General features: G+C 37.0%; 1 protein-coding gene across 24 annotated transcripts in view; it reads right to left on the minus strand.

Moving 5' to 3' along the window:
- NRXN1 (neurexin 1) overlaps nt 1-17,125 on the minus strand; it is a 1,115,374-nt gene that overhangs the window by 449,472 nt on the left and 648,777 nt on the right. Inside the window, exon 18 of one of the 24 annotated variants that reach the window (XM_072768331.1) lies at nt 16,112-16,442. The exons of 22 other annotated variants lie outside the window; for them this stretch is intronic. In XM_072768331.1, the coding sequence (XP_072624432.1) occupies nt 16,399-16,442 (44 nt within the window). In that variant the 3' untranslated portion in view covers nt 16,112-16,398. Of the gene's footprint in view, nt 1-16,111; nt 16,443-17,125 lie in introns of those variants that run through there. One more of the 24 variants, XM_072768332.1, reaches the window with a different exon arrangement.

The following is a 17,125-nucleotide window of genomic DNA, read 5'->3' on the forward strand; positions in this document are numbered from 1 at the left end:
CTATATTGCAGAGAGGAGAATGTAAAATAAATGATGAAAACTAGAATCAGGAGCGCCTGAATGGCTCAGTGGTTGGGGTCTCTACCTTCGGCTCAGGGCGTGATCCCGAGGTCCAGGATCGAGTCCCACATTAGGCTCCTTGCGGGGAACCTGCTTCTCCCTCTGTCTGTGTCTTTGCCTCTCTCACTCTCTCTCTGTATCTCTCATGAATAAATAAATAAAAATCTTAAAAAAAAAACGAGAATCATTTTTATTATTTCATTAATACCTACAGAAAATACATTTAGAAATTCCATTTGAAGCTTCTAAAAGACTTATATAAATAGCACACGAATATTTCCTACTATATATGTCTGAAAGAGAAGGAATCAATTTTGATGAAAACTTAAAAAATTTAGTGGTTTAGGCAGTGAAAAAAATTTTTTGTCTCCACTCATATTCTATTGAGGGTGGTTCTAAGACTTGCTACTCCATCAAAATTCAAAGCAGATGAAAAAAAAAAAAAAAGATGGAAGTTACAGAAAACCTCCCAAAGAATATTCCTTTAATCTTACAATGTGTTTAATCTACCCAGATTGTGCTGATGGATTTGTTCAAACATTGATGAAGGGTGGGTTTATTGGGTTTTGATGCTGTGGTTTTTTATAACAACTTGATATTGGAGACAAAAAAGTTCCCCAATTCTTTGCTGTTCATGAAGAAATGAGCTGAGAGATTTACCTTACATTTTCAGTTAACTCAATTAATAAAAATAAGGTGTATCCCTGCAAGGGAAACATTCATGAAAAGACCAAGAGTAGATATAAAGATAATTTCTGCCTGACTGACACAGTACCCACTTTGTTACCTTGGGATCTGGACAGTTTGATGTAGAGTTTAGAATCACAGATATTTAGAGCTGAAGTAGTCTTTAAAGATGATCTAATAACAATTCCAATCTCAACTGATAGATAAGGAGCATAAATCCTGAAAAGAGATGAATGGATTTTTATGTGACCCTTAAGAAGTCACACAACTTCTCTGGGCTTCAGTTTTCACATTATTAAAGTGAAAAGTTGGGACTAGTTGACCTCCAAAGTACCATTATGCTAAATATTAGATGGTTTCCTAATTTATCAAAAGGCAGAACAGATTAAAAGCAGACATTAAACTGAGATCTCAATTCCTATCTCCAAATCTCCTGATCTTATCAGTTCAGTTTATGTTCTGTCTTTTGCTCACACATTTCTTTTCTCTCTCTTTTTTTTTTTTTAAGATTTTTATTTAATTGACAGAGAGCCAGAGAGAGCCAGAGACCACAAGCAGGCAGGAATGGCAGAGAAGCCTACTCCTCACTGAGCAGGGAGCCTGATGTGGGACTTGATCTCAGGACTCTGGGATCATGACCTGAGCTGAAGGCAGATGCTCATTCGATTGAGCCACCCAGGCACCCCTTGCTCACACATGTCATTGTCATTACACATTTATGAAATATGTAAGTGAATAAATGGGTGAGAAAAAAATCTAAGAGAAGTCATGCACATTTTAGAAAGACAGATTTATAAGGAAGGAATATGGTGTTTGAATCAGAATATTTGTGTCAATTCCAAATGAAGGCAGTGGAAACAGGAAAGAAGGGGATTGCAGCTCTGTAAAGTACAAAAAGAAAAGGAAGAGTCAACCGTGATCAGGATTTTTCTTTTTAATTGTTCAAGATCAGTGACAATATCATTCAGCTCTGATTCTGGATATCTGCCAAAAGTCATGAAATCTTGGTCTCAAGAGTCAATTAAAACCAGGCTAGATGAAGCAAATATAAAGGAGAAGACAATTATGCAATATAGATATTTAGTAACTGATGTGCAAGATTAGCCATGTAAATATTCATTTGTCAATAAACCTGCCTCCTAAAAGAATGGCATTCTGGGCTAATAACTGGCCTTTCTTCTTTTGGGTGTCTTTCCCTGGCATATATGCTTATATATTAATTCCAAGAGAAATTTCTATAGGTAGATGCTGATATTCATTGAATATAATAATTTGAATATAAGTTGAATTATATTGAATATAAATATTTTCATTTTAATAATAATGAACAGTAAGAGGGAGAAAAATATAAATAGATTTCCTAATTTCATAAATAAAACAAAGCAGTTTATTCTGAAAAATTATTGTGAATTTGAAATTTGTAAAAGGAAGACTGGAATTCGAGAGTAGACCATATGACTTTCAGAGAGAAACCTTCCCTGACCCCATAGTTAGAGTAAATTATGTTCTGATATGGTTCCCTTACTTTATACACCTACTGCTTCTAGGACTTTTCTCTCACTTATGTAATTTTACACTAATTTGTGGGATCATCTGTTTAATGTATATTTTTCCATACCCTCCAGAGAGATGACTGACCCTGCCCTGCCCGTAGGTGTAGTCCGAGCAGAGTATCTGTCACGTAGAATATCTGTCATGAGACAGACATTCATTAAGTGCTAATAACTCTCAGTTAAAAGAAGAAATGTCCGTACTGTAATGAGTTTGAAGAGAGGAGAGAAACAGAAACAAGAAAAAGGACAAATAAGAAAAGACTGAGAAAGGCATATTTCAGAGAAGGGCAAAGAGAGGGGTATAGAAACCAGATTGTCAGGATGACTTTCAAAAGTGACCCTTTGGTTCACACACGGGGTGACCCAAGTCAAATCCCCAAGGAGTCAATGCACTCACTTTCTTTCCCTGACACACACAATTTTCTATCCCTGACACATATATACTTACTTAGGAATGCTTGCCTAGAAGGGCTAGAAAAATGGGGATAGAAAAATGAATATTAGAGACAGGGAAAAATGACAGTGAAACAGAGAAACTCTATTGTGTACAACTCCACAGTCAAAGATTTTTCTACCTCCCTGAGAATCAGTCTAGCTTGCAGGTAGAATATTGACTGCTAGGCAGAGCACCATGGCCATAAAACAGACCACTGAGCTAGGCAATAAAAAAGAGAGAGAGCGAGAATAAGAGGTCTAATGTCTTGTTTATGTCCCCTTTATAGCATCTTTGAGATGCTCTGCAGTCCCACAGCTGGCTTTAGTTCATATGCTTTTCTGATTAAGGCAATACATACCAAAGCAATCTAATATTAATGTGCAATTTGGAAAAAAAAATAGGGAGTGTAGAAAAGGAGGAAATTTTCACAAACAGTGTAACTAAACAATAAGAGGATATAAGACTTGCTTAATTCTTTATTAAATGCATGCTTTATTGTAAGTCTCTAAAACATTTGTAACTCATTTTAAACACCCAATTCTATCATATTGTGTTTAGTGACACTAATCCTTGTTTATAGCCTAACCCTTTGAGGATAAGATTATGTTCTCAGCGAACAGTTATAAGTAGTGACAAGTTTTATTGTAACGGTCCTGATCACAGATTTACAAAAACAATAAATGAAGAAATGGAAGTGTAACTGACTAGGATAATATCCAATATGAAGAAAATCTTTATCTAAAATGAAATGTAAATCTTAACTGATGAAATGCCTCTGAAAGTACTTCCAAGAAATGTTTTTTTAAATTTTTCATTAAGAGTCCAAGTACTGTTTTCAATTTTAAACCCTGGTTTTGAGATGCCTGGGTGGCTCAGTGGTTAACATCTACCTTTGGCTCAGGTTGTCACCCTGGGGTCCTGGGATCGAGTCCCACATTGGGTTACCCACAGGGACCCTGCTTCTCCCTCTGCCTATGTCCCTGCCTCTCTCTGTGTCTCTCACAAATAAATAAATAAAATCTTTAAAAAAAACCTCTTGTTTTATGTTTTGCCACTTTACCGTTATAAAATTTGTTAACAGCTAAAAAAAATGGGATACTGCATGCAAGTTTACTCAAGTATTCAGCATTCCACACTGCTGGGAAATACCATGACTATCCCAACTGTCAAAATGGGCCTAATGTTTGGTATAATTGTTTCAAATAATAAGTTATCTTGGATACATTTTGACATTTTTAGCCCCAATTTTAGATTGGTAATAATAGTACAGTGGGAGAGGAGGTATGTGGTTGGATGAGGCAACTAGGTGATGGGCTTTAAGAAAAGTATGTGATGTAATGAGTGCTGGTTGTTATATACAACTGATGAATCACTGAACTCTACCTCTGACACTAATAATACACTCTATGTTACTTAACTGAATTTAAATAAAGTTAAATAAAATTTAAAAAATAGTAGAGTGGGTAAGCAGAGAAATTTGAAAGACAGAATTGTAATTCTGATTCAGCCATTTCCTATCTGAGACTCTGTTTTCTCATCCATAGGAAAAATGTCCAACCACTAGGGAATGTATAAAGGTTGAATAATGTGCCATGTGCAAAGTACATAGCATAGTGGCCAATATATAATGTGCACTCAATAAATGGTAGCAATAAAAAAAAATAAATAAATAAATAAAAAATAAATGGTAGCAATTTATAACTGTAAGTGATTGTTTGTATTAATAATAAAAGCTACCCATTATTGAGTAGCATTTTTACTATCACAAAGCTTGATATGTATCTCAATTCTAAGAAAGGCTATTTTCTACCTCCTCTCTTCTCTGAATGTCTACTTATGCCATATTATTATCACCAATAAATATTTCTTGTAAGCCTAATACACATAAGGTATTACTTTAGGCCCTGTAAAGAATAGAGCCAGAATCAATCATTCTCTCATGCAGGTCACTACTGGATCTTGTACTTCCTCCATCATGGCAGTAGTATTCTGTGTTCTGATTATTTATTTATATCTTATTTTACCCATTGGATAAAGAGCTCTTCATGGATATGTCTTACTTGTATACCCAGCACGTAGGATAATGTCTGGAACATAACAGATACCCAGCCAACATCGAATGAATGGGATATTCCTAACTTCAAGAAGTTCAAGTTGAAGAGAGACAATACGAACATTAAGAAAATCTACAGAACAAGACAGAGTTTTATACATTTATGAGGATAGAAATGTGTCCTTTTCGCATCAGTGGACTACTATTGTTAATTTATGAGTGAAGTGGTATTCTATCATCATGACAGCATTCTGAGGGGTTACATCCTATGTTGTATATGGAGGAGTGGGTCGCAAGAGAAGGGGGAGAAGACAACTCTTGAAGAACAAATTACTGAAGAGTATTTGGAGAAGACTGTGATAATTCACTGTGCTTAGGTCATGCTAGTCTTGTTAGTTTTGTGGAGAAATTGACAAGCAGAAACTGGAATTTAGTAAGAGGTCTAAAGGGGCCTTGAGCTTTTGGTCAGGAGGAAAATCTGCTTTTTGGCTGGGTAAAAGAACTAGGGTAATTTAGAGTGATGGTCCAGAGAGTAATGCCCATTAAGAGAAACCAGCTCCAGATATTAGTTTTAAAGGTAAGGTGAAGGAGCTGAGCTTATTAATCTAATGGTAATACCAACCTCCTTGATTTTTATCAATCAATAGCAAATATGCTCAATTGTAGATCAACTAATCAGAGGAACTTCTGCCAATCGGAGGTTCAAAGATTCTAAGCTCTAGAGCCAGAACTATGTCCTATAGGAATGACTTAGAATGAGTCTTTAGGCTAGTGCAAGATCCTACAGCTACTAGAGAGGAGGCCAGACAGAAAAGTTATTTAAACTCTTGACCAAGTTTGAATCTGAGGTAATTTCTGAGGAGTGGACTCTTCAGAGTCCATACCACCCTACATTTCCATAGAGTAAAGCTTAGAGTTTAGGAAAGGCCAACACATAGTTGATTCTCTATGTTTGCATGGAGATTTACCTTATTTCCCATTAAAGTGGGATTTATCTTAAGCAAAGTCTGAAAAGACTGGTTTGGTTTTCAGTATAGGCTGAGCAGAGTGGCTTTATCTCTGACCAGAACTAAAAAGGAAGTTACACAAAAGCCCTTCAAATCTTATAGTTCAGTGAAGGTCAGAAACTCTTATCACTAGTTACCTAAAGCCTGATGCATAGTAGGCACTCTCCATATCTTCTTGTCAAATGAATGTTTTTTAACTATATTACTTCCTCATTGTATTGATTTATCTTTAAAAACTTATCACAGTTTTAGGGATGCCTGGGTGGCTCAAGCAGAAGTTGAATGTCTGCCTTTGGCTCAGGGTGTGGTCTCACAGTCCTGGGACTGAGCCCCACAACAGGCTCCCTACCTGGAGCCTGTTCCCTCTCTGCCTGTGTCTCTGCTCTTTCTGTGTGTCTTTCATGAATAAGTAAATAAAATCTTAAAAAAAAATTATCACAGTTTTAATTTTGAAATGAGATTGATTTTCTTATGCTATTGAGTCATGAGGTGAGAAATAGCAAATAGAATTTAATTATCAACAGTCTTTGAAAACCTATCAAGACTTTTATAGATTAGTTGTGAATTATCTTGGATCATGAGAGGGAAATCTATACAAGTAGATATGAGAAAAAATTAAAAAAGCCCAAACCTGACTGCCCTGCTTCAAAGGGGAAAACAGGAAAACAAGGAGAAAACTTTCTTCGTGGGCATCATCACTTATTTTTCCTGGATGTTAAGTACATGCAACATGCCAGATCTCAAATAGTCTATGTCCAGGAAGCTTTTCCTCTTGGACTGGCATCTTTTCTCCCAAGGCAGTGATTTGTCACATAAATCCAACATAGAAGGAAAAGCTCAGCTATATAGGCTCTCCGTGGGCAGACCAGTTCTGATCCAATTCTGAATGGGAAGGGGCTAGGCAGTGTGAAGGCTGACTTACTGTGGAAGTCAGTTAGTTGTTTCTGGATCTTTATTCTCTCTTTTTTTGTTTTTAAGATTATTTATTTATTTATTTATTTATTTATTTATTTATTTATTTATTTATTATTTATCAGAGAGGGCAAGCACAAGCAGGGAAAGGGGCAGAGAGAGAAACAGACTGCCTGCTGAGCAGGGAGCCCTATGCAGGGCTGGATCCCAGGAGCCTGGGATTATGACCTGACCTGAAGGGAGATGATTAACCTATTGAGCCACCCAGGGGCCCCTGGATCTTTATTCTAATGGAGAGTCATAACTTTTATAGGTAATGCCCCAAAGGTCTGGCTAATGTAGAGATAATTTTCCTTTAGGAAGACTTCAACTGCCGCAGTTTCACTATACCTTTTCTCCTACTCAAGATTTTTCTTATCCCCACAGTACTTAGCTTACTTATTTGCATTCACTTGCTTTTCCTTAGAAATGTTCCCACTGTCACGCACATATCCTCAAGTCATAAGTGACTTGAGGGTAGGTACTATTCATTTTCCTAATTTTATGGATTCTTTCAGGGCAATCAGGTTGTGGGGTAAATGAGTATTATTAAATTAATTAAGCAAGAAGGCCATTACACTGAAGTGGCTGTAATGCCATGGTGGCTTACTTTAGCAAACCAAAACCTACACCTGTAAACACCTCAAAGTAAAGAAACTAAAACCTAAGGATAACCAAACATTAACAGCAAGCTAAGTTTTAAGCTGGAACCAATAAAATAATTTCCTTCCTTTGTTTCTACAACTTCTCTAAGTCTTTCCCTTTGATCTTGATGGTAGAGCACTCCTAACCACTTCTGGTTTGGTATAGCTCGATTCCAATAGATTTTTGTTCAAATATACACTTAAAATTTTTAATATGCCTCAGTTTATATTTTAACAGTATGAATCTGGACTTACCTTAAAAGGGAGCAGATTTTGCTATCCAAAAATATTTCTCTTCGGCATAAGGATTATTTTGAGCTAAAGGCCATCAAAACACAGAAGATTCATGAAAATTTTTTACCTACCCCTCAACTGCCTAATTTTGTAATGAAAAGGGGGCACTGCAGCAGGAAGACAGCTATGAATAGAGATACCTTTTTACCTAAGAAACTGTTGGAGAGGATGAATTTCTTTCAAGGTCCTTCTAGCGTTCTTAGAATCAAAATGACAGGAGACAGATTAACAGGATAAAATCAAATGTAATAGTGTAATAAATAGGGAATCCACACAGACATGGAACTTTCAAAGACAGTAAGGCATTCCGATAATAAGCATCAATAAGATGCTTTTTTTTGAGCTAAGGAGAGGGGCAGAAGTTTTGAGGATAACAAAGGGGGAGAAAACCATTAGCAGGAAGGTGAAAGGAGATGTTTGGAAAGCAAAGGTGTCCTGTTATGTAGGTAAGGTTCTTAGGTCAAGGGGACTCTCTAATAATAGCTTCCTTCCTGGTACAGACGGTTTGAGGGGGAGATAAAGGGATTTGCCTGAATCTGCTGGATTTTGATTGCTTTTAACTTAGGATAATGTTCATGCCTAAACCTGCCCTTAACCCCCACAAAACTCATTTGTGTAACGGGGCAACCTATGGTTTCCAAACATCTCCTCTTGCTTTCCTGGGAAAGGTCTTCCTCCCCTTTCCTTGTCTCAGGATGTTATATAAGTTTTAATTATTTTCTGGGTCTCATATTTTTACGGGGCTCCCTTATGTCTGAAATTAATCTTTTTTTTATCCTGTTAACTTGTCTTATGTCAATTGGATATCAGACCAGCCAAAGAATATAGATGGGTAGAAGGAAATTTTTTTCCACCCCTTCAGCATAAAACTTCGAAGCTCAGGTTAAGTCTTCTCATGCAAATATTTCTGTAGAGAAGAAAAAACTAGGACAGAAGGTAGTCTAGTGTGTGATCATTCAGTATTGAACTATACCAGGAAAATTCAGGGAGGTATTTGGAACCTATCACCTGCCTGTTTCCCGTTCAGATTCACCACCACCAGCTAGCAAGAGTAATGATGAGGTGAAGAGTAATAATAATAAAAACAGCAGAGGGAACCAAAAAAAGAGAAAATCTGCTAACAGAGGAAAAAGGATCCACGGTCACCCAAATAGTCTGATATTTCCTAGGCCCCAAACAAACAAGATTTTAAGCATCACTTTCAATTGAATACTGGCTACACCTTCTACACTGGTGTTCTTTTCCTCTCTCAGAAGGAATAATCCTGACAAAAGAAAACTGGGTTGAGAGTGGGAAGAAAATAGGTCCTGGTACTTCCCGAAAATAACCCATCTTATACATCGCACAAATCTCTTACAGTGTTTCTCTCCTTAACCATAAAATTGAAAGTCTTGGGCAGGAAGATATTTTATGGGTTGTTTCAGCTCTGGTAGTTCATGTTGCTGGAATTCTACGTAAGCAAATCTTTTCCTGGTAGTTTCTCACCACAAGGCCAAAGTACTACAAAAAGACCAGTTGGGAAATGGCAGCTGGTCGTCTAGCCTTCTGAGAACTTTCTTGTCAAAGCCAGTTCCACGTGAGCCCACTTCTGCATGTTTTATTTGCCTAGACAACTGACTTTTGTCACACTTCCAACTTTCTCAGAATAGACTTCTCTCAGTGAGATATAGCTTTTAAAAAAATAGGTATTTGGTTTACTTCCTACTGGCACACAGTAAAATTATGAGGACTTAAAAAACTGTTGTGGGGCGCCTGGATGGCTCATTCGGTTAAGCGTCTGCCTTTGGCTCAGGTCAGGATCCCAGGTCCTGGGATAGAGCCCCCCACCTTGGGGGTTCCCTCCCCCATAGGCAGCCTGCTTCTCTCTCTCCCTCTGCCTGATGTTTCCCCTACACTCTTTCTCTCTCTGTCAAATAAATAAAATTGTGTTATCTCCAAAATACATTGTTCAAAGTCCCCTTAAAACTGATTGTTATTTCCTTTTTTTACTAAATTCCTTAGGTCTATGGGCCATCATTTTTCATAGAAAAGCCTCAACTTCACCTCAGACCTGGAAACTGTACTTATGAGCTAACATTCTCTTTAATTCGATGACCTTCATACTATCTTCCTTTTCTTTGTCCGATACCTTTCAAAAGTTATTTTCACTTTTAGAGCCACACATGACCCTGTCCTATGTCATTTTTTCCACTCACACACATGGCCTGTTTCCTCTGATTCCCCCCGACCCAGGTCTGTCCCACCTGCTCCTTACTCATTCAGCACTTGGCAATTTCTAACATCCAGCCCTTAATCTTGGAACAGCATTCCAATCAATGTCTTTTGAGCCACCTCCTCTACTTCAAAAACAAATAAAATTCTGTAAAGTACATCTATTTAGAGAAACCATCTAGTTTCAAAGATCAGTCTACTTACCTTTGCAAGAACTCTCCTAACACTTTAAAATATAAATACTTGACTATATATATACTTCACACATTTAACAGTAAACACTTCAGTTTAATCCAAGCACCCCCAAGGAACACTGAGGGTGAAAATAATCAATTCTTCTCCAATTTTCCCATTTAAAAATATGGGCTTGTTTCCATGCAGAACCTTAAGAAATGCCTCTCCATTCCAGTCTGTGCATCAATGCACAAGTAAAGCAATGTTTGCATTGCTTTGGGCAGTTTAGAGATTGCACACTATTCTTGTACACACAGTTAACAATGGAGTTCCCAACTCAGTGTTAAATCGTCTCATGTTAGAACCTAATAAATCAAATATTTTACAAACCACAACATAGTTAAGTTACTCAAATGACTCCCTTAATTGAGTACTGGCAGCAAGTATTTGAAAGCAAAAAATCTCAGAAGTTTTAGTGACTTCTACATTAAGCCAAGGAAACTCATGCATTCATGCTACCCAGGAATGTTGGTGGCATGTGGCTTATACCTCAAACCAGCATTGTCAGTGAGTAAACCAGCTGTGGCAAGATGCCATTTTCATATTTCTTTTTCTGAGTTGTATGTTACCACCACTTTGATTTCTACCACAGCTTATTCCCTTTCTAGGAAACTTTCCAAGCTCTTTCTTACGCTGCATAAGAGTTGCCTCCCATCAACCCTATCCCATTTGCACCCCCCTCACTTAGAATACCCATAACCAACCTTATCATATTGTTCCCTGTACTGGTCAAGAGTTTAATCAATAGCTTTTTTGTTTTTTAGGATTTTATTAATTTATTTGAGGAGAAGACCGAGAGGGAGGAAGGAGGGGTGAGGGGGACAGGGAGAAACAGACTCCCCACTGACAGCCTCCTGTGGGGCTTGATCCCAGAACTCTGGGATCATGACCTAAACTGAAGGCAGAAACTTAACCAAATGAGCCACCCAGCTGCCCCATAATCCATAGCTTTGATAAAAGTACCAGGAGGCATATCTCTTATTTTATGAAATTTTTAAAAATTAATATTAAGATAATTAAATTTGAAAGAACTCCCAAGAAAAAAGTTTATTATTATTAAAATTACATAAACAAAACTTTCTCAAAATATGCATTAAAAAGGTGGTATAACATATAAAAAAACATATCAAAATACAAGTAGTGGTTAGAGTTCATCACTAAAATGAATAACTATATATACATATATATATCTTCATAGATAAATCAATGCATATATCTATAACTATACTAATGTCTATATATAGATAGTTAAATCTCTTCAATATTTTTGTCTGGGAGGAAGATTTTTTTCTGTCCTTTAGGGTCCTTCTAGCTGAACTTACAATCAAATCGACAGGAGACAGATTAAGAGGAGACAATTAAATTTAGTTTCATATATTTGGAAAATCAGCAAAGCCATGGAAATTTCAAAGATGAGCTAAGGAAACGGAGGGTAGGGATCTGAGGAGACAAAGGGTTTCAAAAAGACCATTAGCAGGAAGGTATCTTATCTGTTTGGAAAACAAAGCCTGCACTGTTACACAGATGAGTTTCTTAGGTAAAGAGGAATCTCCATTAATAGTTCTTTTCTCAGCTGACCCAGGCAGGTAGCTGATGGGGAGGAAAAGAAATTTGCCTGAATCTGCTGGGTTTCTGCTGCTTTTTACTCAAAATAATGTTCATGACAAAGTGGCCCATCTTGAGGCACCCTGTCCTTGGCCCCTCCACTTCCTGATTCCTATTTAATGATGACTACTTTGGTAAAAATATTATTTTTATTTTTTTATTTTTATTTTTATTTTTTTAAATATTTTTAATGAAAATCCCTCCTAGTCCAAATTCACTTAAAAAAATTAAAGATAACAACCAATCAGAACTGGTCATTGTAGGGATCCCTGGGTAGCGCAGCAGTTTGGCGCCTGCCTTTGGCCCAGGGCGCGATCCTGGAGACCCGGGATCGAATCCCACATCAGGCTCCCGGTGCATGGAGCCTGCTTCTCCCTCTGCCTGTGTCTCTGCCTCTCTCTCTCTCTCTGTGACTATCATAAATAAATAAAAAAATTAAAAAAAAAAAAAAGAACTGGTCATTGTAAGCAAAATATCATTTGACAGAGATAAACGTAAAAATTTCACACTTAAGATTTAAAGCATAAATTTGTAATTTATAAGTGCACAATATTAGAGATTTGGCTTAATGGTAATATAGCTGAAAAAGATCTTAGGAATGTTAATTAATGATCATCTTCACGAAAGCCAGTCAAGAGACTTGGCTGCCAAGAAAGTTGATGGTTCGTAGTGGGTTGTATATACATGCATCTATTTATTTATTTTTTTCACCTAATGAGTCATGGAGGAGATATTTTCTTTTCAGCAAGCCCAGGATGAAAGGGCACAAACTAAGGTAAAATTACAGGTGAATGAGATTAAGGTAATCAAGTTTATAAAATAGTTAAAAAAGTCCCAAATTGAGGCATTCAAGCAGAAGATTGGGACAGATTGTCAGAGGGAACTACCCTTGCACTGGATAGCCACTAGAGGTGGTTCTTATCATTCTCTGACAATTTCAAGCATTTGTGAATTCAAATCACAATGAAAATGTGACAATTGCTGTTACCTGCTGAGTCAGGCATCTATTCCACAAGGATGGGGTGGCATTGGCACAATGTAAAGAATACTGAGTGAAGCTACTACTGGATTCTAGTGGTAGCTTTGATCAAGTTGTTTCTTTTCTTCTGCTTCCATTTGGTGTTATGCCTCCCAAGGGCTGGGCAGGAACTGAATGCTTTACATATGCAATTACGTTGAAGGAGGGTAGAATTTGCCACCCTAAAATATATCTTTTTGACAGAAGGATTCGTTTAGGCTGATTATTTTTAAGAAACAGCAGACATAGGAAAAGCTCTGAAAACAGAGTAGAAGTTAGCCTTTTTGTAAGAGATATTTATATTTATAAGGGAAAATCTCCATTTGTAAGGTTGTCTCTCTCCCTGTACTCGGCAGAGAAGGAAGACTAAATCTCCAGAAACTCTTGGCAATAGAGAAGGTAATTACTTAAAGCTGCCTAACAACCATAGCCCTATTGACTGTGCTTTTCCTGGCAACTTCCCATAACCAGCGTCCCCTATCTCCCAACATTTGCTTTCCTCTTTAGATGGAAATGTTATTTAAGGTGGTGTCTTGGGCCATTTTGGAGGGTTACTCAGTGTTACTGGGTATCTCCCATGTGTACAGCAGCTATACATGTTACTCAATAGCTATTTGTTTTACCTTTTTTTTTTTTTAAGATTTTATTTACTTGAGAGAGAGAGAGAGCATGAGAGGGGGAGTGGAGGGGGCAGGGGAGGGAGAAGCAGACCCCCTGCCGAGCAGGGAGTCTAACAAGGACCAAGACCTGAGCCAAAAGGAGATTCTTAAACAACTGAGTCACCCAGGCACCCCATGTTTTTCCCGTTAATCTTTTTACTGCAGGTGTATCTCAGTCAAGAAGCTAGAAGGATGGGGGGGGGGGATTTATTAACTTATTAAAATTCCTTGACTGCCCCTACAACATGTATTCCTCACACTATACTGCACAAGAGATGTGATTATCAAAAGAAGGCCTCAGTAATCTAATAGAAAATCCCTGAAGTCCTTTCTAGACTTAACATTCCTTAACTCCTTGTAAAGGGAACAGTTAAAGGTGCCTTAAGTTGCCAATCCAACCATTCCTGGTCTGATTCATCCAGTGATTCTTCACATTTTCCAGTAATACTCCCTTTATCCATGAATATACAACTTTCCTAGTATTGTTAATAAAACAAGAGGCTTTATGTGAGGACTAAAAATAAGAAGGTGCGGGAATGGGGTAAGAGTTGTTTATTTGGAGCTTAGGCAATCTGCTTGGACATTCCTCACATATTTTAAAATATATCTCCTTTGTAAGGAAAATAATGGATTTCATGGTGGGGTGGCAGCTTTATAAGAGATAATAAAACAATTTTATCTGAAAAAGGAAATCCCTTTCTAATTAATTACCATCAATTGAATTTTTCTCTCTCATAGGAACCCTATTCCTTGTGCCCTCAGGTCAACCATTGAGGAGAGTGAACAGATCTAATAGCACTCAGTTTCATTGTGTCTCCTTAACAACACAGGGACAGGTTGTCCTTTAAAAATATATAATTTTTTAACCTTTGCATTTTCTATTTACTCATACCTAAATAGAGAACTTCTGCTAAGGTAAGAGAAATGAATGCCAAGTTCAGCTCAATGCAGTTAGTTGTGCTAAAGGCTAAAATTACAGGAACAGCATGGAGAAATAATTGACAGCTGAAGTGCATGGTCCTATGAAGTCTCTCTTCAGGGAATCTGTGATTGCTCTTAATGGCATTTTCAAAAAAACAGGTCCTGTTAATTTTTCAAGATATTTTTAAACACTCGATTACTTTTAAAACAATCAGCACCATTATGAACTCCCAGGAGGCTCTGAATTAAGAAATGAATACCTTTATTTCATAACATTTTACAAAACACTTGCTGTGGACAATAAATATCAAATCCACTAGGAGCTTTGGTAATGCAACACAAATCTTGAAAGGGGGAAACCTAAAGATGATTAGATAATTAATCACAATTAAGATTTTCAATTGATCTTAAAGGAGCTTAAGATAAGAACATTCTAGTTTTGTCTCCTACTTGCAGCCTTTTGCTGCTTTCACCGCCTACAGATGAAAGGTCCATGCTGAGTAAAACATTCTGGAGCAGCACCAACCATGACAGGTGGGAAGACTACATTTTTTTTTTTTGATATGATTTTTGATTAGACCATTCATAATATGGTGAATAAAATAGAAGGATTTTGAATAAAAGATACTCGAATTGTCATTTCAGTTGCATGAGAGTGATATTAACCTACTCATACATTAAATATCATTCAATTATATTTGTGATTGCTTGTAATCACCATCAAACATGGCCCTATCTGTAATCTCTTTGATGGCCTTCTAGAGGTCATCATTCTGTGGAGGATCTGCCTCAGCTCTATCAACAGTTAGAACTTGGTGTGTGTGTATATGCATTGGCTCTATCATAGTCACTCAAAGCACATCTAAATGCCACACTTTATCTTACTGTCCTATATACAGACCAGGGTTTAGTTTTCCTGTAGCCTGAATGTAAAAACATCTTCCAGAAATGCTACCCATCAGGGAGTTGGCAGCAACTCTGAAATCTGGCTTCTGACAGAAGGGCATTCTCTGAGGAGTGCTGTTGTTTCAGAATTATAATTTTATGCTCCTTCAATTCCATTCAATTATGTTGAAATTCAGGGTATTTGTTGAAACCAATCCTGATAGTCTGTGAATACGAGGCATTCACTTTATAATTTTTCAAAGATACCTTTTAACCATTTATGTGACACCCTTTTATTGAAAGTCTCCCATTCACTATAGTCTATGTACCAGACTTCATGGTTACAATAGAAAAAACAAAACAACCACACACACACACACACACACACACACACACACACAATCCTGCAAAAAAACTGGTTGTGACTCTTAAGAATTTTGCAGATAATCTGGTTACCTATGTGGCCATCACATTAAACAAAGGAAACTATATCATTGTAGTTTTGCAAGTATGTCTACAAGCAACACGTATGAGACCATCGTAATGAGGGGGACACACTTCAAGTCAATTATTTGGTGTCATAAGGCAAAAGATAAAGACTATAAAAGTTTTGAGTAAATTGACCAAATATCCTGGTGATACACAGGTTTAGGCATTCACATGAATAAACATATGTTTAGTGTCATTGCTCTTCATTAATTGTATCCCTAAAATATGGAATAAAATATTGAACACCATTCGGTCCAATGATAATTCTTCCATGGTTACAGCTAAAGAGAGTAAGTTGGGAAATAAGTTCTGAGACAAGGTCCACCAGAGAATCAATGATTTATCAGTATAATAAGGTGAGTATTTCTTAGTATCGATAATATCTGGACACATCACTGATGCATTAAGTAAACTTTTGATTGTACCCAAAGGTATGTTTGTAATACTGACCCTTCCTCTTCCTTTTCTTCTCATAGCCATTTCCAATTGTTGTTCCAATTTTAGATTCAATGTCACCTACTCAGAGGTTTTTTAACTTCCCTAACTAGGTCAGGGTACCCTATAATTTTCTTCGAAACATCTTCCACAATTTCAAATGTGTAAATCAAATTTGTTGTAAATGTCCATTTCCCTCTTTTAATTTCAACAAGAAGGTGACTTGTCTGCCTTCTTTGCCAATGTATTCCTGCACTTAGAAGAATAAACTGGCACTTAGTAGATGCTCCATGCATGTTGCTAAAAAAAAAGGGAAAAAAAAAAAAAAACTCTTGAAATAACCCAAATCCCAGGACAGTACCTCCTATTCAAATAGAAAATTTTAGTTTTTTAAAAGATTTTATTTATTTATTTGACATAGAGAGAGAGAACCAAGTGGGGGGAGCAGCAGAGGGAGAGGGAGAAGCAGGCTTCTTGCTGAGCAGCGAGCTGGAAATGGGGCTCCATCCCAGGACCCTGGAATGATGACCTGAGCTGAAGACGGACGCTCAATGGACTGAGCTACCCATGTGGCCAATCAAATAGAACACTTTAAATACTGCTTTGCTGATTATGGTTGGTGATACTACGATATCTGATTTCCTTTCTTGAAAAGGTTAAATTAACAAATTAAAATTCCAGTTTGTTATGTCAAACTCATTTTTAGAATCACTTATACCCTGTTAGTCAATTAAACGTCTAACTCTTATAACTTGTTGACATCTATAACCTTTTTTGTTTTTGTTGTTGTTTTTAAATTGTAGGGTTGCACTGTAGATAGCATATTAAATTATGTTGTAAGTATGAATTATTTCCTTAAAATGGGGAAACCAAGGCAGAAGTAAGAAGCATGGGTTTTCCTATATTTATTATAGAAATCCCTTGTAAGTTAATAAATCATGGGCTTAGCTCTTTAAAAAGAATTTTACCTAGTGGACAAGAGG

The sequence above is a fragment of the Canis lupus genome, chromosome 11 (genome assembly GCF_048164855.1).
Source record: "Canis lupus baileyi chromosome 11, mCanLup2.hap1, whole genome shotgun sequence".
In the NCBI taxonomy this organism is placed as follows: Eukaryota; Metazoa; Chordata; class Mammalia; order Carnivora; family Canidae; genus Canis; species Canis lupus.